General features: G+C 37.1%; 3 protein-coding genes across 7 annotated transcripts; all 3 read left to right on the forward strand.

The window, feature by feature from the left end:
* Positions 1-5,822: 5,822 nt before the first annotated feature.
* On the forward strand, positions 5,823-6,958 carry LOC125277646 (calcium homeostasis modulator protein 2-like). The gene is made up of 2 exons (XM_048206113.1): positions 5,823-6,368; positions 6,463-6,958. Exons 1-2 carry the CDS (start codon positions 5,823-5,825, stop codon positions 6,844-6,846), a joined length of 930 nt encoding a protein of 309 aa, XP_048062070.1. The 3' UTR covers positions 6,847-6,958.
* Positions 6,959-15,733: 8,775 nt separating this feature from the next.
* si:dkey-51a16.9 (RING finger protein 122) lies at positions 15,734-26,237 on the forward strand. Of its 4 annotated transcripts, XM_048204895.1 has the most exons (7): positions 20,662-21,623; positions 21,832-21,916; positions 23,513-23,670; positions 24,303-24,345; positions 24,537-24,578; positions 24,988-25,070; positions 25,463-26,237. In XM_048204895.1, the coding sequence occupies exons 3-7, from the start codon at positions 23,561-23,563 to the stop codon at positions 25,581-25,583; spliced, it is 399 nt and encodes a 132-aa protein (XP_048060852.1). In that variant the 5' UTR covers positions 20,662-21,623; positions 21,832-21,916; positions 23,513-23,560; the 3' UTR covers positions 25,584-26,237. The 4 variants fall into 4 exon arrangements, with proteins under 4 accessions (XP_048060854.1, XP_048060852.1, XP_048060851.1 ...); XM_048204897.1 differs by lacking the exons at positions 20,662-21,623; positions 21,832-21,916 and adding an exon at positions 15,734-15,915; XM_048204894.1 differs by lacking the exon at positions 21,832-21,916 and having other exon boundaries at positions 20,664-21,623.
* Positions 15,909-21,210, forward strand: calhm2.1 (calcium homeostasis modulator family member 2, tandem duplicate 1). Of its 2 annotated transcripts, XR_007186772.1 has the most exons (4): positions 15,909-16,823; positions 16,970-17,367; positions 20,414-20,990; positions 21,090-21,210. XR_007186772.1 is itself a non-coding variant. In XM_048204893.1 (3 exons), exons 1-2 carry the CDS (start codon positions 16,278-16,280, stop codon positions 17,351-17,353), a joined length of 930 nt encoding a protein of 309 aa, XP_048060850.1. In that variant the 5' UTR covers positions 15,909-16,277; the 3' UTR covers positions 17,354-17,367; positions 20,414-21,104. The 2 variants fall into 2 exon arrangements, 1 of the variants encoding a protein (XP_048060850.1); XM_048204893.1 differs by having other exon boundaries at positions 20,414-21,104.
* Positions 26,238-27,771: the final 1,534 nt, after the last annotated feature.

Below are 27,771 nucleotides of genomic sequence, written 5' to 3' on the forward strand. Positions count from 1 at the left end.
CAATCCACCTTCATGAGCCCAAAAAAACAGAGTTTGCTCAAACTAATCTTGAACTTACCTGGGTAGAAACTGAAACCGACTTGTGCAACAGGTGGTCTTAAGCTTGCATTACTCTCTCAAAAATATTTAGTTATGTTCTTTAGTTTAAAGAAGCAGTATTTCTTACTAACTCGGTTATGTTTTCTACTGTCAAAATTACTAACAAGGATACCCGCTAGAAATTTTACGTCCCCACTGGTGTTAAGGACGTTGCCTAGTAACGTTTCCAGTATGTTCAGAGACGGTCACGATGTGGAGTTCTTTTAAGGTTTGGGGGACGTTATTTGGCGGACCTTCACAAAACATTCAGGACGTTCTCTGAATGTTACCATCATCACTGACTGAAGCACAGGCTCTACTCTCCAGCACAATGGTGACCTCACAAATCTCAGACAACAGAAACAACATTAAACACTAACAGATCTCTCGAGATCTCAGCATCTTCACTACAAACCACTCTGACTTTATTTCTTTCATACAAATCTTCTTAATGAGGTTTTGATGTTTTATCAAAATTTATAAATGTCACCGTTACGGAGGTAAGCACTTGCTTTAGTTGGGTTCCTGACCCTTGACGCTTTAAGTTTGCTTTTTCTCCAATTGTTGTATTTGTGTGTTTATAAAGCACATTTGTTACAAAAAGCAATTGTGAAAGAAGAAAAAAAATAAATCTAGTCAAATGGACTTGGTTGCTCTTTGTTGATGAATTTTTCTTACAGGTTTTTTTTTATTCATTATGCTGACAGAGTTTTGAGCGGTGTCTTTTAGACTCACACAGACATCATGAATCAGCATATGAACCTCAACAATGCTGACAATAAACAAAAAACTTTTTTGTGACTTTAGTAGCTTGTTTTGTGATGTTCAGGGTTAATCTGTTTATCTGAAAATGTTGTCACCATTGTTGAGGTTCAAACGCTGAATCTTGATCTCTGTGTGTGTCTACATGACCCTATCTGAACCATTTCTGCATAATGATAATTTTTAAAATATCAAAGCAGGGCAGGATTATCATTATCATAGGACTAAAACAAGATAAAAGAAATACAATATTCAGAGATCAGTGAGTAAAGACACTGTATAATGAAAGCATCAACAACGAGGAAACAATGATTTGTTTTTTTCCCCCTCACAATTGTTTTAAAAGTAAAGGTAAAATGTCAAGGGTCAGGAACATCAACACCTCATTAAGAAGATTTGTTTGAAAGAAATAAAGTCAGAGTGGTTTGTAATAGGTGAAGATGTAGAGATCTAGAGAGATCTGTGTTTAATGTTCTGTTTCTGTTATCTTAGTTTTGTGAGGTTACCATTGTGCTGGAGAGTACTGCAGTACTTTCATTATCAAAAGACTACAATTTTGGAACGTCCCAAACGTTCTGTAAAGTAGTGATGTTACGGTCTGTGCCGAGGTTTCGTGTGAAGCGCGTATCGACACTTGCATCGCTTTAGATCAATGACGTCATTGGTGACGTTCGAAGCCTCGCTTCTGCCTGACTGGTTCGAATGGTTCGACTGGATGCGGTTCAAATCTTGAACAAAGACATTTTGACAGACATATAAACCATGGGATCCCCTCAGAATTTGTGGTTTTAGAATAATAATATCGCCCCTCCTGCCAGTTATGACCAAAGAATTTGTTTACACACATTTGATAGCCCCATTCATTTGAAGCCAATACGTTTATTACACACTTATGTTATACAATCATTATATACAACCAGAAAATACACATTACATTAAAAATAAGTCTTTGTGGAAATTGATTTTTTCTTCACCGTTATTTCTAGGCCATAACTGCCGCAAAATACAGTGTATCACTGATCACATCGGGTCATCTGTAATGTATCTACTTGTTTTACACTCTTTTACCACCAGGGGGTATTGTGAGCAAATGACGCCTCGAGAAATGAACCTTTTTGTGAACCACTTGGCTGAAAAGCTTCAATGCTTCATGAGGCTTCATCTCGCCATCACTACTGTAAAGGTTTGGAATTTTTGTCACCTTTAGAGAATTTTTAGAGAATGTTGCCTTCTACGTGGGATATCTTAAGCAGTGGTTCTCGTAAGAACGAAGGTCTTAGGTGTGGAACGACATGAGGGTGAGCAATTAATGACAGAAATTATGACATTTTTGAGTGAACTAACCCTTTAAAATGATTTAAAATTAGACAAAATAAGCTTCAGAATAAGGTAAATCTAGATAGTCCTTTTTTAATTCCCTTCTAAACTTCTGGAATTCTAAAATGTAATTATTTTAATGTTTAATTATAATTAATTGTGTATTTAAATCGATGGTCATTACTAATTTCTGTAAATTAAAAAAGGGGAGATGGGTGCTCTGAATATTGTTGTGGACAATGGGCCCAATGAGGGTCAAAACCACTGTCTTTAAAGGAACAATGGCATGACTTAAGGACTTGCCGTGCAGACTCTGTGCTTGCCATGGGGGATCTGTTTCATGTTATAGTAGTTTAGTTTAATTATTCTGAGATGTTCTGTGTACTTTGATGCTCCCATTTTTGTATGTCTCCTTAATTAAACACACCTAATTCAGCTCCAAGACCTGTAAAGGGAGTGATATATAATGGAGTCAATGCAAAATACTGGAACTATAGTTAAAAAAAAAATTGGTTCTTCAGCGGTTCTTTGGGGTGGTTAAGGTTCTATATAGCACTACTACCGTATAAAGAACCTGTAAAGCCCCTGTACGGTTCTTCAGCGGTTCTTTGCTGTGGTTAAGGTGCTATATAGCACTGCTACTGTATAAAGAACCTGTAAAGTCCCTGTATGGTTCTTCAGCGGTTCTTCAGCGGTTCTTTGCTGTGGTTAAGGTGCTATATCCCACGTAGAAGGCAACGTTCTCAGGACCTTGCGTAACGTTTCCTAAAAGTTCTCAAAAGGTGGACCTTCAGGGAACATTCAGGACGTTCTGAGAATGTTTAGGGGACTATTACTATAGGACATTCTGTTAACTTCCCAAATGTCCTCTTTGTAATGTTCTCGTCAACCATAAAATAACCAAAATAGAACATCCCCCTAAACTCATATCGGGAACAGAGGACCATGTGGCAACGTTCAGTTAATGTCCCAAATATCCTCATTGTAACTTTCTTATGTGACCATAAAATTAACCAAATTGGAATGTCCCCCTAAAGTCATATAAGGAACCTTTAACTGCAGCACTTTCATTACCAAAAGAGGACGTTTTATGTCGAAAAATGTTCTGTAAAATTTCAGAATTTTCATCACTTTAAGAGAACTTTTAGGCAAAGTTGCACAAGGTCACAATAACGTCGCCTTCTACTTGTGTGTTTTATAGAAAATAATAAAGTTTGAAGTCACCGTTATAGAGGTGAGCGTTTGCTTTAGATGGGCTCTTGATTCTTGCCATTTTTACATCAGGTTTTCTCTGCCTACTTTAACTATGTTTTCAAAACATGTTTGTTATAGCAAAAAAAGCAAGTGAAAGTCTGATCAGTTGAGTTAAACGCTGATGATGTAATCATCATGGAGTGTCCTGATTCACTGATCATTACCAGAGTCTAACTATGAGGGTGTTATATAATTTTGCTTTAATTGATGGTTAGTTTATTTTTTTATGAGATTTTTTAAAGTTCATTATACAGGCAGAGTTTTGAGCAGTGTCTAATAGACTCATTCAGAAATCATGAATCAGCGTATGATCCTCAACAATGGTGACAATAAACAAAAATTAAACAAAATTATATAACACTTACATTCACTGATCAGTGAGTAAGACCAATGTATGGTGATATTTTCATCAACAAAGAGCCAACAACTCAATATCAGACTTTTTTTTTCCCCTCACATTTTTTTTTTAAACAAATGTGCTTTAGAAACACACAATTACAACAATTGGAGAAAAAAAAAGTAAAAAAGTCAAGGGTCAGGAGCCCAACTAAAGCAAGTGCTTACCTCCGTAACAGCGACATTTTAAATTTTGATAAAACATCAACACCTCATTAAGAAGATTTGTATGAAAGAAACAAACGTTACTAGACAACGTCTTTAATATCCGTGGGGACGTAAAATTTCTAGCGGGGATAGCACCACTGCCATACAAAGAACCCGTTAAGCCTCTGTATAGTTCTTTAGAGGTTCTCTAACTCTCTTATTCTCTCTTATTCTCTTAGTTTAGTTTAGCTGTGTGTACTTTATTTGGAAAATCTATCTTTTTTAACATTAGATTAATGAGTGAGTGAAATTATTGAAAATTGCTAATACAACCACTTGCAAACTGAGTTATGCTCTGAAGTCCTGTAGTATCTTTCACTGTCAACAGTGCATTAACATGACAGTGCATAACATTTTTGTAAGTTCTTCAGGATTTCAAATACAAACTGGAACTAAAACTGGAAGAAGGGGAGCATTTTGATCTAAAATTCAACATTCTAAGAACGTTCATTTGTAACATTCCAAAAACATGAAAATGTCCAGTTTTCTTAATGTTAGTAGAATATTATTTAAAGGTTACTATGATGTTCCTGAAACATTCTTTCAATCATTCAAACACCTGCTGCGAACAAGCACTGAAAGAAAGAGAAATAAAATCACAAACTAACTTTCTTCAGCCACAGCCTTCGATGAACTGAAGATAAAAGACATTAAACCACTGAAGATCTGATTAAACAACTCCACAAACAGCATTACCAGCTTCACTCATTACTAACCAGACTGACTTTATTTCTGTCACAAGTCTACAGCAGTTCTTATTGAGAATTAACAGAAGTTTAGATGTTTCGTTTGAGGTCTCCATCATGGAGGTTGGTGGTTGCTTTAGTTGAGCTCTTGACCCCTGGCTATTGTAAAGTTGCTTCTTTATCAGCAATTACAGGTGTTTTTAGAAAAAAAAAGTTTCTGTATTCTGCAATAACTTAAAAGACTTTAAAAGTGTAGTGTATTTTGTTTGTCAGAAAGCATTTAGTACAGGTTTTTGAATCTTTGAAGTCATGGTTTGATAAATTATTAATCATCATTAATCTTTTAAATAAAAGTGTCATTTAGAAGCATATTGTTTCATCTATAGTAGTATCTGGCATGATAATGGTCCCTGCTAGCTCATAAAACAATATATGGCACCTTTAATTTGACAAATGTGCTAGAAAGCTTTAAGAATAGGTGTTATATAGCACTTAAAAAGGTTCCCCTATGATTACGAGCCAAAGAACCATTTTTGGTAATATATCGCACCATTTTTGTTTACAGTGTAGGTAACCACTGCCATAACCATTTTTACTGGGTTTCAGGAGTATTTTTGAACAATACATTGGATGGTAGTTTTGTTTTTTTTAATGTGTCTGATCTTTCTCAATTACTTTAGCCCATCCTATTTTAGTAAATGCTCATTAGTTCCATTAAGGCTGAAACCAGAATGTAATTGCTCTGGTGATTCATATATAAACAACAGACGCAGCGAGGGAAGGATCTCACTTCTTTACCACAACAAAAAGAGCTACGTATAGAGATTTGTTGTTGTTGTTTTAAAAGTATCTTTTACAATCTGCTTTTGGTTGTACATTATTTTAAAACTGTGTGGATGTTCAGCAAGACCATTTGTACCTCCTGGCAATGGAATGTAAGTCTTCCAATTAATTGCTTTTATACAAATTTAATGTATATCTAACTACATTTCTCTTGGTAGAATCTGAATAATAAAGCTTTTGTTGTCTGTCTCTGTCAGGGTTTTAGGTTTAATTAACAGACAAAACAATCACCATCAGTGGAAAGAAACTGAGAAAGAGAAACTCTTATATCAAGATAAGATGTCTATACTTGTCTCGGAATACCTCAAATGTATTGCACTTTACTTCAAGAGTAAGGATGCTATGGTCTTTAATGGTCTCATAGGTTTAGGAACAGTGGCCAGTCAGACAGCATACAACATCTTAGCTTTTGACTGTCCATGTTTACCAAAAAAAAATTACCTGTACGGCCTGGCTGCCATTGGTGTACCCGCCTTGGTTTTCTTTGTCATTGGGATCATGCTGAATCAAAATACCTGGGACGTTGTGTCAGAGTGTCGCACCAGAAAATGCCGGAAATTATCACTGACTGCCGCTTTTGCTCTTTTGGGCTCCATTGTGGGCAGAGCAGTTGTTGCCCCCATCACTTGGACTGTAATTTCCCTTCTGCGAGGGGAGGCGTATGTCTGTGCTTTCAGTGAGTTCATGAAGTTCTCGTCTTTGGACATTTTCTCTTCAACTACACCTGGTCCAGAAATCATGGCCCGGTTTCCATGTAAGGATGTACCAGCTCCATTTATGAACTGCTCAGGAGAAGTTGTACGCCAGTTAAAGTATGAATCCCAGGTACTTATCACTCTTTTTTATTGTTGTTATAGTCCTTAATTGCATAAATACTTCTGATATGTTCAACCTCATTTTTTTTCTTTTCTTCATCTAGCTGTTGGGCTGGTTGCTAGTGGGAATCATCTCACTTTCCATCTTTCTCCTTCTCTGTCTGAAAAATTGCTTCTCTCCTCTTGGCTATCATCAGGAGGCGTACTGGTCCCAGTACTGTTCCAGCGAACAAGCTCTTTTCCAGCGTACAGCTGAAGTACACGCTAAATACTGTGCTGCTGAAAATGTCAAGAGCTTTTTTGGCTTTGTGGCCTTGGAAAATCAGGAGAAGAAGCTTCTAGCAGGCTGCAAGGGAATCAAGAATGTCATTCCCAGACTGGAGTGGAACCGCGTCACTGGAGTTTACATGTACAGAGAGATCAATGACACACCCCTGTACAGTCGCTTGAACAAATGGGCCACGTACACAAATGAGTATGACTGTTAAATACTTGACTATTTTATTTTTTGACAAATTTGTGTCTAATGAATGAATAATACTATACACCTAAAAAGTAATATCTTTGGTATTAAGAAACACCCAAGAAATATGTGTGCCATACAGAACATTTTAAAAATGCAAAGAATTGTTCACGTAACAGAATTCAAAAGTTATAAAACAAAAGTTATAAAAAAATGATCTTTATTTCTAATGCAAAATTATTGTTTTTTAAGATATTGAAAAAAAATGTTTAATATTTGTAGTGTGCTAGTATTGTGTTATTTTGATTGTTGGAAGCAGAAAGCTAAATGATTATAATAGCAATGTAAAAATCATTAAAAACTTAATAGCAAACAAGGAAAGAAATAATATATATTGCTGGACAATGCTCTAGGGACTGTGTCCCTTGTTCAGAACTGCAGTGATGATGGATGTTGGATCAAGATTCAGTAATCAGCTTTTTACTAATGTGCTACAACCCACACATTTATATGGGAACATGTATGTGCAATATATATACACAATAAAGATAAAACTTTTTATACATTTTATATAGGCTATAATGCTATTTTGTCTTCATGTCTTATTGTATCAATAGCCATACATGGTCAATGTATATATTGCAGTACATTGAAAAATATAAGCACTAGTTCCTCATATATTATTATGTAATATATCACATTATATTTTGCAGTATAATCCCATATACTTTTGTTACGTAAGAGGGTCTATGGAAGTGGCGTGCATACCCAAGCTATATGTCACGATCACCAGCCTCTTGTTCATTGACATTCTCACATGAACTACATTTCCCATAAATCTCTTCCCATTCCCATCATGCCTGATTGTTCCCACCTGTGGTTCATTAGCTTGTTTGTCTTTGTCTATTTAAGCTGTGTTCTCATTTGGTTTGGTGTGTAGTCTTTAGTAATGTTACCACTGCATTTCTGAGTACCTGTAGTCGTGTTTCATGTTCTCTGCCTGTGTTCTTGGATTCTGTCTAGCTTGGAGTGCTGTGTGTATTTGACCATGAACCTGTTTTGACTATGGATTATCCTAAATAAATGCTGCAAGTGGATCTTCACTCAAGTCTTGGAGCAGTGTGTCTGTAACACTTTTCGTGGACTCAGCAATTAATATTAACACTATAAATTACCATTCAATTCCTTGTTTGAGGTGTACCATAAAGCCTACATGATAAATGGTAATGCGTATGTAACTGTCCATAATTTATTTATTTGCCAAACGACAGTGATTTTCTTTAAATCTGCCAGTTACAGAGACTTCTAGGTAAGCGGATCTACAGCAGCTTTTGCGCCTTTGCCCTTTTGTTATGGAACGTCATCCTTTTCCTATGTTCTCATTGGTTTGCTAGCCAATAAGGGATTTCATGGGCAGGATAAGCTGTGAGTGGATCACAATTAAAGAACGCATTATGTTGACCTACAGTTACAAGTTGGTGCTCCAAAATCCCAGAGGTTTATCAAGGGAATTTGCATTCATTCCAGGCTAACCTTTATTGAGGTTAAATTTATGTAGCCCATAAATGCTAGGCTACATATTACCGTAAAAGGTTGTCATAAATACCCTAGTCATTTATTCCATGTAGTTTTCATAACACTGGATATTCTACTAATTCATTCTTTTCTAATAATTCATACTTCTAATAATTATACTTATTTAGCAATTACATTATATACGTTATATAGTTTTGTGCTAATTGCCAGTATTGCTCTTTCAGCCAGCTTCATAGGTCAACATAATGCTTTCTTTGATTGATTTCCTGTCTTATTCTGCCCTCTGGTTGCTAATATCGAAAGAGAAAAGGCTTCCAGCGTCACTTGATAGTGTAAATAGAATTTATCGTTATTTTCACTTAGTGCAAATAACATCTACAGCTATTTGCAGTGTAAATGATTATATTTATAAAAAAAAGTATAAAATGGATGCTGCCTTACTCTCCGAGTTACTGGGAGAGTAAAAACCCACCATACACCTTCCCCTAACCCTACCCAATAAATAATATTATTAAACAAACGTTGGGCAGTTTGTTTCCACTTTTAGAACATTATTTTTTATTTTTATTGAAACCAAATGTCTTTCTGATGTGATGGGAAAATAGAGAAGAGCGAGCTCGGCGAAAGGCGGATTCGAACCCGCGACAATCACGGTGAAAGTCAGGACCATGAACCGATTTACAAATGCTGCGCCACTGAAGACGTTCGAACTTGGATTTTTTTTATATTAAAGTTGATATATAATGACTAGTTATAATGACGGAACAATGACTCATGTCGAAATAACGACTTATGTTAAAATAGCGAGTTATTATGTCGAAATAACGACTTCTCGACATAACGAGTTATGTTGAAATAACGAGTTATTATGTAACGACTTTATCTCGAATTAACGAGTTATTATGTCGAAATAACAACTTAATATCTCGAAATAACGAGTTATGTTGAAATAACGAATTATGTAACGACTTTATCTCGAAATAACGAGTTATGTCGAAACAACGTTATCTCGAAATAACGAGTTATTATGTTGAAATAACGATTATGTCAGAGTTATGTCGTTATGTCGACATAAGTTATGCATATTATGTCCAACATATTAGTAAGCAACTGAGTAAACTAACACGAGAACGCGAGCGTCTCGCTTATTAGCTATAAACCCATTCAACGTAACTGCATCGGTCACATTTTTTTTTACCAGCCAGCATGCCCGGTTAAAAAAATCACCGCTTGCCACTGGTCTGTGGTTGGAAGGATGTTTGAGAATGCCTGCAGCAATCAACCTGAAGCTTTCACCTGCACACCCACTGAAGCTAAGCAGGGTTGAGCCTGGTCTATATCTGGATGGGAGACCTCCCTGGTAGACCGAGTAGCTGCGGGAAGAGGTGTTAGAGGCGAGCGGGTCTGATCAACCTGTGGCCTGAGTGGGTCCTAATGCCCCAGTACAGTCGCAATAAGCTGAACTGTATAAAGGGTTAATATAAACCCCAGAATATAAGGGGTGTAACCCCTTTAAGTCGTGATTTACAGCATGGGACCGTACCGCTCAAATGGTTAATAAATAAGGGCCTAATCATTTACACTCTATGTTATTACTGCATCTTGTTAATGTTTTTTTTCCGCCCGTGGGATACCATGAACATTTTCACTTTATTAACAGTGATAATAATTAAACTTGTATTGACTCTTTTTGTTGGGTGCTGTTGCCATGGTGAATCGTAATATCAGAGCTTTTCATAGTCGTGGTGCGCGCACTTAACTCCCCACGTAGAAGGCAACGTTCTCAGGACCTTGCGCAACGTTCCTCGAGTAAAAGCAGGGCACACATTTAACGACTAGCTAAAACATTCTAAGACTGTGCTCAACATACAGCGATTGTTTCCTGCGACTGAAGCAGATTTATATACTTGGAATTTGAACACCGACTGTAATCGCAGATTGAACGCAACTGGCTCTGACTGGACGTGTTTGTGTGCGGCTTAAGTTAACTCAGAGTTCAGATTTTAACTGAGTTGGTTGAACCTCCTTAAACGGTTGGGAGCAGGGGCCCGTTTCAATAAGGAGGTTCAACTAATTCTGAGGTAAAACTTGAACTCTGAATAATCTTGTTTTCCGTTTGCATTAAGATTATCTTTATTACCACACTGGCAGATAATGTTACTTAAGTAAAATGCACTTAATTTAGATCCCCCCAGAAAACAAGACTAAATGTCTTATATAATTTTCTTATATAATCCATCTTGATTTAAGAATTTTTAGATATGTACTTGAAAATATTCAGTAAGAAAGAAAAGCATTTTTTCAGCGTGAATTAATGAATTAAGTATATAAACATCTCTTTTGCTTTAAAAAGAGGGAGACAGGAAGAAACTCTTAAGTTTACTGAAGAAAACCTGCTCCCAACCAGGTTAGGTTCACAGAGTAAGTTACCATGGTAACTGACTGAGTATAAGTTACCTCTCTTTCAGAAACGGGCTTGACTTGCTTTCTCGGGTTTGACATACATCCCATTCTGAAACGGAAAACCCAGAGATTCCCTCATTTCAGGGTTAACATTCTCAGAGTTTTTACTTAACCTCCTTTCTAAAACGGGCCCCAGGTTTTCTTTGGTAAACCCAGAGTTTTTTTTCTGTCTCCTCCTTTTTAAAGTGCAAGCGATGTTTAAATACTTCATTCATTCATTCACACTGCAAATTCTGAGTATTTTCAAGTACAAAACAAAGGAACAAAGGAATTAAACATACCGTCATTGAGATCTCATAACCAAACAAAATGGACCATTATTGAAATTTTATAAAATAACAAAACTGCCCATTATTGAAATCTCACAACCCAGCAAGGCCGACCATTTTTGAAATCTTGTAATGAAACAAAACTGTTTATCATTGAAATCTCATAACCCATCAAAGCCGACCATCATTGAGATCTCATAACAAAACAAAACCGACCATCTTTGTCCATCATCATACAAAACTGACTATTATTCAAATCTTATGACCCAGCAAAGCTGACTTTGAAATCTCATAACCCAGCAAAATCGACCATCATTGAAATCTCGTAATGAAACAAAACTGACCCTCCTTGAAGTCTCATAAAGAAACAAAGGAACAATACCTACCATCATTGAGATCTCATAACCGAACAAAACCGACCGAGATCCCATAACCAAACAAAACTAACCATCATTGAAATTTCGTAAAGTTTTTCATAAATTTGACCATCATTAAACTCTTTGAAACGTCTTTGAAATCTCGTATGGAACAAAACCAACTGTCTTTTAAATCTTGTAAAGGAACAAAGGAACAAAACCAACCGAGATCCCGTAATCAAACAAAAACGACTATCATTGAAATCTCGTAACGAAACAAAACCAACCATCTTTGAAATCTCATTACCCAGCCGACCATCATTGAAATCTAGTAATGAAAACAAAACCAACTGTCTTTGAAGTCTCGTAAAGGAACAAAGGAACATAACCTACCATTGTTGAGATCTCGTAAAGAAATAAAACCAACCATCATTGTACTCTCGTAACAAAACTGACTGTATTTGAAATCTCGTAACGGAACAAATCCGACCGCCTTTGAAATCTCATAAAGGAGCAAAGGAACAAAATCGACTAGCATTGAAATCTCGTAACGAAACAAAACCAACCATCTTTGAAATCTCATTACCCAGCCGACCATCATTGAAATCTCATAATGAAAACAAAACCGACTGTCTTTGAAGTCTTGTAAAGGAACAAAGGAACAAAACCTACCATCATTAAGATCTCATAACCAAACAAAACCGACAAAGGAGCAAAACCTACCGCCATTGAGATCTCGTAAAGAAATAAAACCAACCATCATTGTACTCTCATAAAAAAACAAAACTGACCATCAATGAAATTTCGTACATTTTTTCATAAATTTTGACCATCATTAAACTCTTGTAACAAAACAAAACTGACCGTCATTGAAATCTCATAACCAAGCCGACCATCTCTGAAATCTCGTAACGGAACAAAACCGACCATCTTTGAAATTTTGTACATTTTTTCATAAATTTCGACCATAATTAAAGTCTCATAACAAAACAAAACTGATCGTCATTGAAATCTCATAACCAAGTGGACCGTCTTTGAAATCTCGTAAAGGAACAAAGGAACAAAACTGACCATCATTGAAATTTCGTAATTTTTTTCATAAATTTTGACCATCATTAAACTCTCATAACAAAACAAAACTGACCGTCATTGAAATCTCATAACCAAGCTGACCATCTCTGAAATCTCGTAACGGAACAAAACTGACCATCTTTGAAATTTTGTACATTTTTTCATAAATTTTGACCATAATTAAAGTCTCATAACAAAACAAAACTGACCATTGAAATCTCATAACTAAGCGGACCGTCTTTGAAATCTCGTAAAGGAACAAAGGAACAAAACTGACCGTCATTGAGATCTCGTAAAGAAATAAAACCAACCATCATAGAACTCTCGTAACAAAACAGAACTGACCGTCATTGAAATCTCATAACCAAGCCGACTGTCTTTGAAATCTTGTACAGAACAAAATCGACCGTCTTTGAAATCTCGTAAAGGAACAAAGGAACAAAACCTATTGTCATTGAGATCTCATAACCAAACAAAACCGACCGAGTTCCTGTAACCGAACAAAACCCTCCATCATTGAATTCTTATAACAAAACAAAACTGACCATCATTGAAATCTCATTACAAAACTAAACTGACAATCATTGAAATTTTGTAGGGTTTTTTTCATAAATTTCGACCATCATTAAACTCTCTTAACAAAACAAAACTGACCATCATTGAAATCTCCTAACCAAGCCAACTGTCTTTGAAATTTCGTACAGAACAAAACCGACCATCTTTGAAATCTCATAAAGGAACAAAACCTACTGTCATTAAGATCACATAACCGAACAAAACTGACAGAGTTTCCGTAACCGAAAAGAACCGCCCATCATTGAAATCTCATAGCGAAACAAAACTGAACGTTACTGAAATCTAGAAGCAAAACAGAACCAACTGTCATTAAAATAACAAAACCGTCAACCACTGAAATCTAGAAATAAAACAACCATCTTTGAAATCTCATAAAGGAACAAAGAAACAAAACCGACCATCATTGAAATCTCGTAACGGAATAAAACTGACCATCATTAAGATCTCACAGCTCAACAAAACCGACCGTCATTAAGATCTCATAAACTAACAAAACTGACCATCATTGTCAAGTCTCATAATGGAACAAAACATTGTCATTAAAATCTTGTTAAGGAACGAAGCCGACTGTCAGTGAAATCTCGTTATGGAAAAAAACGGCCATGATTTTAAATCTCGGAAAGGAACAAAATTGACTATCATTGAAATCTTAGAATGAAACAAAACCAACCGTCATCAAAATCTCATACCCAGCAAAACCGACCCAATCAAGAGTCGTAAGTATGATTTGAGATTGCAGACACTCCGTCCGATCGGGAGCAGTTAAATAATTGTAATGACACCACACAATAGAGGATTTTTTGGACAAAAAATTTGTTTGTGATAAGCCTTGAATCGGAAGATGCATGAATACGAGGCGAATCTGGCCGAGCATGTACGTCTCACCACACCGGCACCCAGTTTGTGCATCTAAATTAGTTGCTTACATTTACAAAATGTGCCAACAATACCAGAAATAATCCCTTTTCATGAAAATAAAGGTCCATGTTTAATAAAAATTTTCACAAAACTAAATGAAAATGTTTAGTGAAATTAGAAAATATTTAAGAGATCGTCAATTTAGTTGTATACATGTTCTCATATCCATATATTTTGTTCTAATGTCAAGTAATAATCTCAAGGCTTACTGGGTTTTACTTTTTGCAGTGTGGTTTTGGTGAAGTGTAGGTTTCTAGAATAAACAGTCATGTGTACCTTACTTCTTCTCACCACTGCTTCCTACTAATTTAGATAACAATTTTTCAGGTTCGACCCCTGTCGTTTCAAAGAATAGAACAAAGGCAAGTGCGTCAAGTATAAACGTCTCATCCGTTTAGGGAGATGCGCATTGTGATAGAAATATTTTATGTCAACATGAAATGTACAGAAAATGCAGACTAAGGATGCTCAGGTCAAAGACCAGTCATATGATTAGCTTAGATCATTACAAACCAATCACCAGAACAAATCACAGTGATGAAGACATTGATTTTTACTCAACTGTAAAACTTAAATGTGCATGTTTCTTTCTATTTATTGAGAATCACTCAGTTTTTGTGACGAGTGACCTCCCGGCCGTAAATAAAACTTCATTTCTGCAAAGAGCAACTTGGAAGTCATGTCGGGTATATGCTGCATAGCTGAGGAATAGAAGTACTAAAGATTCTACGCTCAAAAGACCACAGCAGAGATAGTGATAGTGTTGGAAGACTATAGAGTCGCCCTCGGGGTGAGGCTGTAATACTCTGAGTTAGTATTAATGATCCTGTGTCGGACCAGCGTACACCTGAGAAGGACGGTGAGAGTGTATAGATGCTAAAGACCTGTGTGCTCATGTGTGATTGAGGTAGTGATAGTAGTTTCTTGACGGGACACCGTCACCTTATTTCGGGAAGGGAATTACCTTGAAATATTGGAAATGTATTAGAAGTATTCGAGAAGGGAATTACCTCAAAGGTACTGTAGTATTGTGGTACTGTAGTATTGTATTGTATTATATTCGGGATGGGAATTACCTCGAAGGTACTGTAGTACTGTATTGGTACTGAGTATTATATATATTATATTGACAACTGGAGGTTGTTTCAATTGTCAGTGGTGAAGTCGGATTAGTATTGAGAATTTCCTCAACAGCGTGCACTCAGCAGAGGCTCGACAGCTTGACAGCTTCTCTGAGCAAAGTTGTCACTGAGGCACCAACAGACTTTTTTTTTGGAATTTTCAGGAGGAGATTGGAGCTTTAACTTAAATTTCTACATTTCCATAACTGTTTATTTCGCACCGACATAATGAGTTGTTCTGCAGTAAACTGTACTAAATGATTCTGCGGGAGTGTGGGCAGTGCCTTGATGGCGCACATCTCCACTTCATGCGCAGATTCCGGTCCCGAGTTCACTACTGCGCAGACTCAGATCCCAAATTAGCACAAGATGTCAGTGCCACATTGGGACATTGGTTTATGGTTTGTACATTTGTTATTGTGAAATCCTGTCTTGGATATTTTAGAAAAACTATCAACACAGTCTCATCAGAAATAGAAAGGGGGAAAATAAAGGGGAAAAAATCATTCTAGCTGACTTAATGACTTGTTTTGCCCAGCCTGTTTTAGTTAAATGCTCATACTTTCCACTAGGGCTGGACCCAGATATAGTTCCTGCTGATGATTCAGCGCTGCACACAACAGACAGAGCGAAGGAGGGATTTCACTACTTCCACACAACATGAGCTACATACAGAAATCTCATTTGTTTTAAAGACTTCTTTTGCTGTCTGCATTTGGTTGTACATATTTGTAAAACTTTATGGATGTTCAGCAAGACCATTTGTAATTCATTGCAATGGAATGTAAGTCTTTCTGTTTCTGTTCCTATGGTTTTCAGTTACTACTTTAGGCTCAAAACGTCAAGCTGAGACTTGCCCAAAGGGAATTTGTTGGAAGAGCTTTTCTGCATGAAATCATTCTTTGAATCTAATGTGTATCTCATAATATTATGAAGTGTACACATGCATATTTCTTTGTGTCTCTATTTCTCTGTTTATTTTGAGTTTTATGTCTGTTTGTTATGTTGTTGTATGATGGTGTCAGATGACAAAAAAGAACTTATTTACTCATCTGATTTTGTCAGTGTTTTAGGTTTAATTTACAGAGACTATCTGAAAGATTTTGATTAATCGCCTTTAGTTCACATTGAGAAAATCAGGACAAGATGGCTTCTCTCATCTCAGAAAACTTCAAATTTATTGCACTCTTCTTCAAGAGTAAGGATGTCATGATTTTCAATGGTCTGATAGGTTTAGGAACAGTAGCCAGTCAGACAGCATACAATATTTTTGCATTTAACTGTCCATGTTCACCAAAGAAAAATTATCTGTACGGTCTGGCTGCCATTGGTGTACCAGCCCTGGCTTTCTTTGTCATTGGTTTGATGCTCAATCGAAATACCTGGGACGTTGTGTCAGAGTGTCGTACTAGAAAATGCCGGAAACTATCAGTGACTGCTGCTTTTGCTCTGTCGGGCTCTATTGTGGGCAGAGCAATCGTTGCCCCTGTCACTTGGTCGGTTATTTCCCTCCTGAGAGGGGAGGCGTATGTCTGTGCTCTTAGCGAGTTTGTAGACCCCTCTTCTTTGGATAATTTCCCTCCTACTACAAAGATTCCAGAAATCATGGCCCGGTTTCCATGTAAGGATGTACCAGCTCAATTTATGAACTACTCAAGAGTGATTGAACGCCAGCTACAGTATGAATCCCAGGTACTTGTCACGTTAATATAGTCTTGTTATAGTCCTTAACTGAAGTAATACTTCTGATTTCATGAAAAATGTGTTCTGTGAGAAGGCAAGTTTCTAGAATAAACATCCACTGGAAGAAAAATATGTATAACCTCTTTTTTTCTTAGCTGTTGGGCTGGTTGCTGGTGGGAATCATCTCCCTCACTGTCTTTCTGCTCCTCTGTCTGAAACACTGCTGCTCTACTCTTGGCTACCAGCAGGAGGCGTACTGGTCCCAGTATCGTTCCAACGAACAAGCTCTTTTCCAGCGTACAGCTGAAGTGCATTCTAAATACCATGCAGCTGAATGTGTCAAGAGCTTCTTTGGCTTTGCGGCCTTGGATAATGAGGAGAAGGAGCTTCTTGCAAGCTGTCAGGGAATCAAGAATGTCATTCCCAGACTGGAGTGGAACCGCGTCACTGGAGTTTACATGTACAGAGAGATCGATGACACCCCCCTGTACAGTCGCTTGAACAAATGGGACATGTATACAAAGGAGTACAACGATTGAAAAAGATTTTGGGGGTAATCAGTTGGACGTTTAATTCTGTCTTTATTGGCCACTTTATACATTCTGAATTCTTTTTTTTTTTTTTTTTTTTTGCATGGTAAACATGCTTGGGTATTATTTTGATATTTTAAATTGTATTTGTTTTTTAATACATATTGTATGTTTTAGCTTTGTAGAGAGGCGATTGGCAGCTCAAAAAGTTATATTTTCATAATGCACAACAGACTTTAGCATATGTTTTAAGATACATGATGTACTCTCAGGTTGAGATGACCCTTTTTGCTAAGCAATAAAGTGCATCTGACAAATTAGTGTCTAATGAATAAATAATATACCATCTGCAGTACAACGAAACACCTTAGCATTTTAACTAACACTGACATAAAAAGTTTTAGCAGATGCTTTTATGCAAAATGTCCTATAAAAAAGGTTAGCAGCACATATGAGACCACTGCGATCAACAGATGGCAAGTGTGCAATTTGTAATGCTAATGAAGTGCTTCTTGTACAAATACAAACAAGTGCTGCACATAAATCTAATGCAGATACTATACTGCCTAGTGCCTACACTCTTAAAATTAATTAATTTGTTAATTGGCATTTGTGGTTCCATGGAGTACTTTTAACATCCATAGAACCATTGCACAAAAGGTTCTTGAAAAAGGTTCTTTCACGAGTTCACACTTACAAAATAATTGGATAGAGTAAATAGTATGTGTATTTGGCGTGCTGTCCGAGGAGAGGGCACCGAGCTCGGTATTTGGCTTGAACCCAGAGTACTCCCCCTGTATTTCTGGTTAGTAAAGTAACCAGGTGAGTGTGAGGAGATGGGGTGGTGGAGGGATGCTGAAAAACTGTCGAGGAATATGGGTGAGTCGACAGTGATATATAGTGCTTCACTCATGCTGATTGGGTAGATACGTTGATTACTGATTGCTGACAGCTGGTTGAAATGATGTGATGATTAGTCAGATTACTCCTCCCGAATTTTGTTAATAAAACATCATTAAGGTTATTAAAATGTACTTACCACCAGGATTTAATATTGAGTAATTTGGGAGGATATAGCCTACATAAAAACGGTAAAACTTTATTTTAGGTTTATTTTAACTAGTTGATTATTAGCTTGCATATTACTATAATATTGGCTGTTTATTAGTACTTATTAAGCACATATTAATGCCTTATTCTGCATGACCTTATTCTACATTCTTAATCCTACCCAATACCTAAACTTAACAACTACCTTACAAACTATTAATGAGCAGTAAATTAGGAATTTATTGAGGGAAAAGTCGTAATTAACAGTGAATATGTGTTCCCTATACTAAAGTGTTACCATAAAAACTAACTGCCTTTCCATGCTAGGACAGTACTTTGAACTTGATTAGTAAAGGAAGCCATTGAGGGGGTGGAGCAGAGATGTGACATGGGAGTACTTGGGAAGGTTGAATGTCAGTCAGCTGCAGCATTCTGCATGAGCTGCAGCGGTTTGGTTGCACATGCTGGGAGGTTGGCCAGGAGTCGCAGTAGTTGAGTCAAGAGCAGACTACAGTCTGACTAATGTTCTGCAGGAGAAATCTGCATGGTATAACTGTGGTTAGTAAGTGGGTTGCAATTGACAAGTCATTGTCCGGTGTTACACTAAGATTTTTTGCTTTCTGTGTGGGTGAGATGGTTGAGTTGTCTGTTGAAATGATAAGGTCTTCGCAAGGGTGCTTCTTGGCTTGAAGGAACAACAGCTTGGTTTTTGATCATTTCAGCTTCAGGTGATGGGTGTTCATCCTGTCAGAGATTATTGCTAAGCATGGAGAGATTTGAGAGGGTTGTCAGAGGGTGGAAAAAGAGAAGAATAATTGAGTATCATTTGAATAAAATTGATAATAGAAGTCATGAGAGGCAATGACGTGGTAAGTGATTTGGTGTACAGTGAGAATAAAAGTGGTCAGAGTACTGATCCCTGTGGAATTCCATGGGGTTGTTGATGAGATGAAGTGGATATTTTCTGATCATATGCCCATACTGAGGGCTGAGAGAAGGATTTGGTGGCTCACATTCATCAGGGTTTACATCCACTGGAAGAAAATTTACCAATTAAATTCTTAAATGTGCATCAAAAAGGTCATGTGACTGCATCATTTGCTCAGATAAGACAAGAAAATAAAATATTCTGTTTTAATGTATTAAAGGAATATTCATGGTTCAATTTAGTCAAGCTCAATCAACAGCTTTTGTGGCATAATGTTTAATAAATTTCCACAAAATATAGGTTACAGTGAGGCACTTGCAATGGAAGTGAATGGAGCCCATTCATAAACATTAAAATGCTCAGTTTCAATAGTATAGCAAAAAGATGTAAACAATATTTATGTTAACAAGGTTTTAGTGTGAAAAGTGCTTATTGCTTTTCGGTGTAAAGTTATATCCAATTTTCCATGGTAACGCAGTGACATAAACACTAAAGCCCTGGACCACAACGAACTGGAACAAAAGTCATTTAAACACCTTAAAACACAAATAATACTCAAATTTAAGAATTTTTAAGAATAAATTATTTAAATGATTTAAAAATTAATTTAAGTGGTTTTATAAAAATTTTTTAAATCATCCAAAGATATATTTAATCTTAAAATATACATTTTTTTATAGACAACAAGGTTGTTTTTTGTTGTTGATCAACATTATGTCACAGATGTTATCAATTGCTTGAAATCTTTCTGCAGGGAGATTTAGTACAAGGGAAATGTAACACCTTTTATCAATTCACACTGATATTATGCAGAAATCAGTTGCATATATCCTTTCGCTACATGACTACAACTGTGTAATTAGCTGTATTTTTGTTTGTTTATTTATTTATTTATTGTGCTGTGACAAAATCACTGGCGTCACTGCTTCTGTCACATGCTAATTTTTTTTTCTTTTTTTTTTGTTTTATGGTAGGTTTGCTCTCAGAATATCCTCAGATTCTATTCTATTTTATTCTATTCTATTCTCCCTTTTGCGTCACTCTCTCACTGTTTTTACTCTGTTGTCTCTTGCTGTTTTTGTGTCTGCCAGTCAAGCAAAGTGAATCAACCCTCATTCCCCTCCCAGCCCTGTCTTACACAGACCCATCAGAGAGAATCTGACTCGGCCTGCCTGTCTGCTCGCCTGGCCACTGTCACCTCCTAATAGCCTTCAGCTGGAGAGAAGTAGGAGGAAGAGAGAGAGAGAGAGAGAGAGCAAAAAGAGAGGGGGTGAGCGAGGAGGGGGCGGGTGAAAGGAGAGCTGTGATCCAGACAGCGAATCACATGAGCAGAGATCTGTTTACAAACTGAGCAGGAGAAAAGTCATCGGCACCATTACGTGGAGGCAGGGCTGCTAGAAAAGACGACAGGAAACACACAGGAATCTCATCACTTTGTCTGGAAAATGCATTTTATCCTTTGTGTTTTTGCAGCGGAGAAGCCAGACCAGATGGTGTGAGGAAGACACAGCTTTGAATGTGCTGCACTCACAAGCTCTCGCTCTGACGGCTCTATGCCACTGCTCTTCCTCTTTCTTTGTTACGGGGAAAACGGTTGATTGTAACGTGAGGGCGATAATCTTGAGCGAGAAGACTAAAGGAGAGTGGCTGACGGCAGCAGAGAAAGGGGTGAGCTTTGTGACAGTGTTTCGAAGATAGACAAAGAAATCTGTGACTCTCTGTAATGTACATTTTCTCTCTCACTGCTTTGTTATCGTGACTCTACAGAGAGGTGAAAAATGAGAAAAGCCAGTGACAACAACTTCACGTCAAACGGAGGTAGACGGTGATCCATTGTTGCATATGTGACATTTTCTGTGCTGCCGCTTCATTTTGGATCATGATGCTGGAAAAAACAGCGCTTGGTTTTCTTTTAACTTGCCCTTGGTTGCACAAAACATTTTAGATACCGAGGAGAAGGTGTTGATATCTGTGCCTGTGTTGACACAGGTCTCAACAATGACTGACTTGTCTTTGTAAATGTTTCATCACAAAGAAAACAGAATTGCCCTGCCTCCCTCCATATGCCAGTGAAGAGCTGCAGGGTGATCATAATGTGTTAACCAGAGGCGCTGAAGATTCAAAGCTGTGTTTTTGTGGTAGGAGTTTTGGAAGTGTAAAACTTGTATTATTCATCTGGTTGTTTTGAGTGAGGGGATCAGCCCACTCCTTTGGCCCGGTTTCAACGCTGTCTCCTTGGACACAAGTTGCTGGATCGTTCGGTATTGTGGAGAGATCTAGCACCTATCCAGTGGTGTAACGGTGAGTATGAATCACAACCCCCTCCTCCTTCTTTTCCCTTCATTTCAAGTGGCTACATAATCTGGACAGCTCCCTAACCATGTGTTATGCACAAAGCCACCGACCCTCCCACTGGCTTTCTATCAATGTTTAACTAAAATGCTCCTTAAATTACTACCACCCCCTCCTTCACCTGAAAACCCAAGCCTTTTTACCTTTCTCCTGTTAGGCACACTCTCTTCCATGACCTGAACTTGTGTGCAGTCTAGAGAGACACACTTTGTGTGGTTGTTTGGCAGCATTCAACCCCTGAGGTCAGTTATTATTGTTTTCCCCCAAATGGTGCTTCCTGCCTGGGTTGGTGAGGCCTTCACATCTCTTGCCTCCCCCTCAACCTCTCATAGATAGACCAGATGGTGGCTTTATGGCAGAAAGGGTGCACCACTAGTGTTTGCCTTTATGCACAAACAATTGGCCAGACTTCACTCTCATTGCCAAAATGCTCTCTCGCTCTCTCCTTTGAAAATGAAAATCTGTTTAAAATAAGAAAAATAACACTGTAATGGTTAAATAATAGGAAATGAAAAACATTATTTGCATTTAAAGGGATTGAGATGCTAAAAAATAGTATTTATAATTCGAAATACTGTTTAAATAACTGTTAACCTGTTTATTGTCTCCCCATTAGGAACTACTGGTCCTCGAGCAGCTATTATTTCTGGGTTTTTTTCTTTCTGCAACATTTTAAAAGTTGTAGTCGACTCATAAAGTTAAATTTTAGTGTCTTTTTAACCTTTTCCCCCTTTTTCACAAAAAATAAAATTGTCATCTACTTTATAAAAAGTGCACTAAGTAAAACTAATTAAATCATACTAAAGAGCATATACAGTATATATAATATTTGTAGCCAAGCACAACTACAGCATTTTCATTTACTGTCTCTGCGCTTCGGCACAATGGAGGATTTCTTGTCTGCTTTTGTTTCATCCACAAGCACAGCACAATGAAGTGCGCCTGTCTGTTCTTTACTTATGTTAACAGTGTTTCTAAAAATATTAACCGTCATGCTACAGAAAACATTAATACTTTGTCAGAAAGCCCAGGGCAATAGTAATTCTATCAAATTATATAGGCAACTGAATCGTTTTGGATTAAGCTGAATGTGTTTGTGTTGCTATTTACATGTGTTGCCTCAGGATCTAGGTTAAACCATTGTTGTCTGAACAATGTTCACTGCTCTGGAAATTCTCCAGTGTGTGATGAAATAGCTTGAACCCTGAAAGTCAACATGGTACATGATACAAGGACGTTTGGAGGACTTCTACAAGACTTAAGTAAATAAACAACTAAAATAAATGAAAACCCAAGATGATCATTTTGAGAAGTGTTTTCCATCACAGCAAAGACAAAGATAACGGATGATTGCATCAATCTGAAAAGTCTGTAAAAGTTTGAATGTGCTTAGCTGTTGAACACATCATTCGACACCACTGTGACATCTCTTGTTTTTCAGTTTTAAAAGATGTATTACAGTGAAAAGTTCATGCTGCTCAGCGAGGTCCAACAATGAGAGCAGTGTTACATGGAGTTTAGAAACACGAGGACAGTCCGCAGGCTCACAGTATGCAATATGCATGCAGGGGCCACTGAGAAGAGTACACATGAGAATCACAATGATGTGTGTTGCCTTTCAAGGGTCTGACAGAAAGAAATATGCGACCCACTCGGATAACAGATTCATGACGTATGTGTGATCAAATCAATGTCTATGCTTTTATCACATTTGAGTGCTGGTAAAAAAGATGAGAAAAAATGAATGTAAGCAGTCCTGAGCTCTCATGACTATCAGCATAACAAATAACAAATGTTTCTGACCAAAACATGGTTTTGTTTTGTTGTTTCTCTTGCAGCATGCCTGTGTGACACAGACTTAACTGAGTACAGACAAGTTGTGCAAAATGACCACAGACATTACCGGTCGTCTTCCACTCAATGTTTATGTCATCATTCTTGGGATAGGCCTCTTCATCTTCATGTTGAGCATGATCTTCTGTTGCTACCTGTTCAGGTATACTTAATAAATGAGTAGTTTTAATTGTTATGGGCGAAGTTAGTAGTTGCTACAATTGGGGTTATGCGCAATCTAACTTCTGTTTTCTGTAAAAACAGATTAGTTTTCTGTAAAACAGATATGAAAAACATTATTTGCATTTAAAGGGATTGAAGTGCTGAAAAATAGTATTTACTATTCTAGTATTTACTGTTCACATTAAAACACCTAACAATGTGAACTATAGGCAATTTCGCTGATTACCTTAAAAGTCCATAGATATGCCATCAGATCATACTGCTGTTAACACTTTCTCTGACAAACGGATGCAATGAGCCCAGTTTTCCAGTCATGTGACGTCATGTGACGTTCGACATATACCCTATTGCTATTGAATTACATCAAATTATAAGAGAATTGGGCCATAGCTGTATTAAGCATCACAAGGCAAGTGTAGCACATTTTATTTCGTACACAATGGTAACTTGTAGTCCTTTCTGTATGCATAATAAAGAAAGAAAAAATATAATACAAGTCAATGATGTAATAATAATGCAATAATACAGTGCAATCAGTAAAAGTACAGTGCAGCAAACTGCATTAGTGAAAGATTGCAAAGGTAACAGAACAGACACTTTTATATTTCACAGACTGAGGCGACAGGGCACGCAAGAACAATATGGATATAATGAGGTAATTTTTTACTTTTATGAGGTAATATGCAGTGAGTTTTGGGTGATATTAAATAATATATATATATATATATATATATATATATATATATATATATATATATATATATATATATTTATATAATTATATAAATTATATATTATATATTATAATTATATAAATTATATATTATTTATATTTATTTTTTACAGGTCGTTCTAAAAGGTCCAGGGAAAAAATTGAGTCTTCTTGGAGTAAGTAACTGTCAAATCAATACCTTTACTTCACCTACACATAAAACAAATTATTTTTATTTACCCTCATGTCATTCCAAACCTGTATGTTTTATACCTTTCTTCAGTGGAACACTAGAGGAGATTTAAGGGAAAATGTCCAAGCTGATTTTCCTCCCAATTTAATACAAGTGTATAGGGATACTATACATCTACATTTCTTTTTTTCTTTTCTTTTTTTTTTCTTCTTTTTTTGGTTCCAACAAGGTTTGAAATGACAGTGAACTATCCCTGTAACTGTGTTAACAATGCCTTGAACCATTACAATTGTTTAAATGTCAATAATTTAGAACATGTATAAATAGAAAGCCTCTGGCTGTCTCTGTTTTTTTATTTTTTATTTCTTCATTCATCCTCTTTCACTTTGCAGCAGACCTGTGCAGTTTGCCTGGAAGAGTTTCGGAGCCGAGATGAACTAGGGGTTTGCCCTTGTTCTCATGCGTTTCACAAGAAGTAAGATCTTTCACCATATTGTGACACTTTCCAACCTTTCTCATTATGTTTCTGTATTCTGTAAATAATGCAGTAGGATGGCATATATTAAAACACTAATTGATGCATTACAACGCAAACATTTAAAATGACACATTCAAAAAGCATGTCATAGATTCCTGACACAGAACATTGGCACCAGGACAAAAATGAAAATATGGAGGAATCACAAATTAAGCTGTCAAGGCATTGCCTTGAGGAACACCTGTCAGACTGTTTGTTTCTCAAAAACATTCTGCAGTTTCAACCTGTCATCTTGTGACGTGGCTATAATGCATAACAGCGCTTGAGTCTATAGATAGCTGATGCATAACAGACCCGTCTCTCCTCTTTTCAACCTGTCTCCTGCTCAGGTGTCTGGTGAAGTGGCTGGAAATTCGCAGCGTCTGCCCCATGTGCAACAAACCCATCTGCAGGCTCCAGCCAGACCCTCTGCAGGGGGCAGAGGGGCCCCAGAACCCCCTGGAGGTGTGACAGAAGAGGGACATCGCTGCTCATAGATAGGCAGGCTCTCACACACCTAAGAACAGCGTTAAAAATCACCACACTACTGGAGCGGGCGGACTCGTCCCAAATACACATCCACCGCCCCTGTCCACCAATCACCAGATTTCTCCTGCATAGATGGGGGGAGGGAAGGGAAGTGGGATTTTCCCAGTGGAACTGAACTGATGTGCCGTGTTCTTGGTCATAATGTAGCTTGCATCAAGATTAATTGATGCCTTATGGAGATGCACAAAACATGAGGTCTGAGTTGACACTGTGCAATATGTGCAAGCATACAGTAGTACCCGTCTAAGGGAGACTGTGGTCACTATTAATACCATAAAGAGTAAAGTTTAGATATGCCTAGTTACAGAATCCAAAGTTAGGAGCCTGAGTCCTGACCTTTAGGATCTGTGAGCTCATCGTTTTTTACTCTTGCCAATATTTTGACATTTGACACTCATAAATGTGTTTCTTTAGAGTGTTCTGAGTGCTAAAGGGAGCTCATAGTCTTGATGAGAACCCATGCTGTAATCCGGAACCCTCAGATTTAGATGAAATTTGGCCTAATTTAAGTTATTTAAGGTGGATGTTTTGTACTATATATGGCTCTCAATAAAATGTAAACTTTCTGTGATGAAACAATTTTTTGTGTTTATTCATTTATATGTGAAATAATGTGAAATGTCCATAAACAGAAATTAATGATTTGTTTTGGAACACCAATCTGCAAATCTGCAAATGACAAAATCTTTTGTTTATATCCCTCCTTTTATGCATCCTTGCTGAATAAGGATGCACAAAATGCATGGATACAAAAGATTTCTGTTTCAATCTATGCTGTTTCCACAAAAATATTCTGCACAACTGTTTTCAACATGGATAATAATAAAAATGTATATTTTGTGAGCAGCAAATCAGCATATTAGAATGATTTATGAAGCACTGGAGTAATGGCTGAAAAAAAATCTGCTTTGCCATCATAAATTACATTTTAAAATATATTAAAAACAGAAAGCAGTTTTTAATACTATTATAAATGTATACATTTTAATAATATTTCACAATATTACTGTTTTTACTGTATTTTTGCTGAGCATAAGACTTCTTTTAAAACCATTACAAAAAATCTAACTCAAACTTTTGAACATTAGAGTTTAAATACGACAATCGATCGATGCTAGATTGACGATACCTCCATAACCCTTTGAATTGCACTGCGTTAACCTACTATAGACAGGTTGATTTAGTTGTAATATTAAATAATAGGGGTATAACGATACGCTCAGGTCACGATACGGTACGTATCTCGATACAGAGTTCACGATACGATATGTATCACGATATTTTGAACAAAATGAAACTGAAATTCAAACAAGATTTATTCAAAAAACATGAACAAATTTCAATAATTTTCCTTTTTGTACATACAAGATCACATTTCAAGGTTTAATAAAAACCTTCTGTATTCAAATTAACAGTTGAATAGGGCTGTCTGTCACTGAAAAAAATGTTAAATTTAACATTAACTTCGAATTATGAATAGGGGCCGTTCACATCGCGTCTTAAAACGCGTGGAAGGCGCGGCCGCACCGCTTCTCCTTCTTTCCAAAGCGCTTGCGCTCCCGTGGCGTCGGTCGTTGCTATGCAACCATGAACTGAGCTCTCCAAGAGGATCAGGATGTTTCTGCAAAGGATAAATGATTTCTAGCCCTTGCATTAGTTTTACTACGAGATATATTGATGGAGATAAGATATAAAAACCACCATGTACAGCTATGATCAGCTGTTCGGCTGAGCTTTTGATGTTTTGTTACGGAAAGGCCATAGCTGATCGGTTGATTCTTGTCACACGACCTGCGGTGCGCTTGCGGCATTCTGAAAAGTTGAGAATTGCATGCGCGTCGCGACCGCGTTGATCCCATTATGAGCGCGCCTGCAGCGCGGCTACATTTGAAAAAAATAACTGACTTGCAAGCGGAAAAGACGCAATATGTGAACGGCCCCTCATAACTTCTTAAAACAAAGCATCGCAAGCGTCTTTTGCTTTTCTGTGAGCACAGCAAAGCTGTGCGCTGCGGTGAAAGAAAGCCACGACTTTTCTCACGCGACCATGCAAGAGACTGACATGAGAAACGTTTAAACCTGCTTGCAAGATTCAATGTGTGCCCGAAAC

The sequence above is a fragment of the Megalobrama amblycephala genome, linkage group LG10, assembly GCF_018812025.1.
Source record: "Megalobrama amblycephala isolate DHTTF-2021 linkage group LG10, ASM1881202v1, whole genome shotgun sequence".
Lineage (NCBI taxonomy): Eukaryota > Metazoa > Chordata > Actinopteri > Cypriniformes > Xenocyprididae > Megalobrama > Megalobrama amblycephala.

Coding starts and splice junctions, on each gene's coding strand:
- LOC125277646 (XM_048206113.1), top strand. CDS start 5,823: ATGTCTATACTTGTCTCGGAATACCTCAAATGTATTGCACTTTACTTC. Junction 6,369..6,462: donor AGTTAAAGTATGAATCCCAG/GTACTTATCACT, acceptor TTCTTCATCTAG/CTGTTGGGCTGGTTGCTAGT.
- calhm2.1 (XM_048204893.1), top strand. CDS start 16,278: ATGGCTTCTCTCATCTCAGAAAACTTCAAATTTATTGCACTCTTCTTC. Junction 16,824..16,969: donor AGCTACAGTATGAATCCCAG/GTACTTGTCACG, acceptor TTTTTTTCTTAG/CTGTTGGGCTGGTTGCTGGT.
- si:dkey-51a16.9 (XM_048204897.1), top strand. CDS start 23,561: ATGACCACAGACATTACCGGTCGTCTTCCACTCAATGTTTATGTCATC. Junction 24,346..24,536: donor AACAATATGGATATAATGAG/GTAATTTTTTAC, acceptor TATTTTTTACAG/GTCGTTCTAAAAGGTCCAGG. Junction 25,071..25,462: donor TCTCATGCGTTTCACAAGAA/GTAAGATCTTTC, acceptor TCTCCTGCTCAG/GTGTCTGGTGAAGTGGCTGG.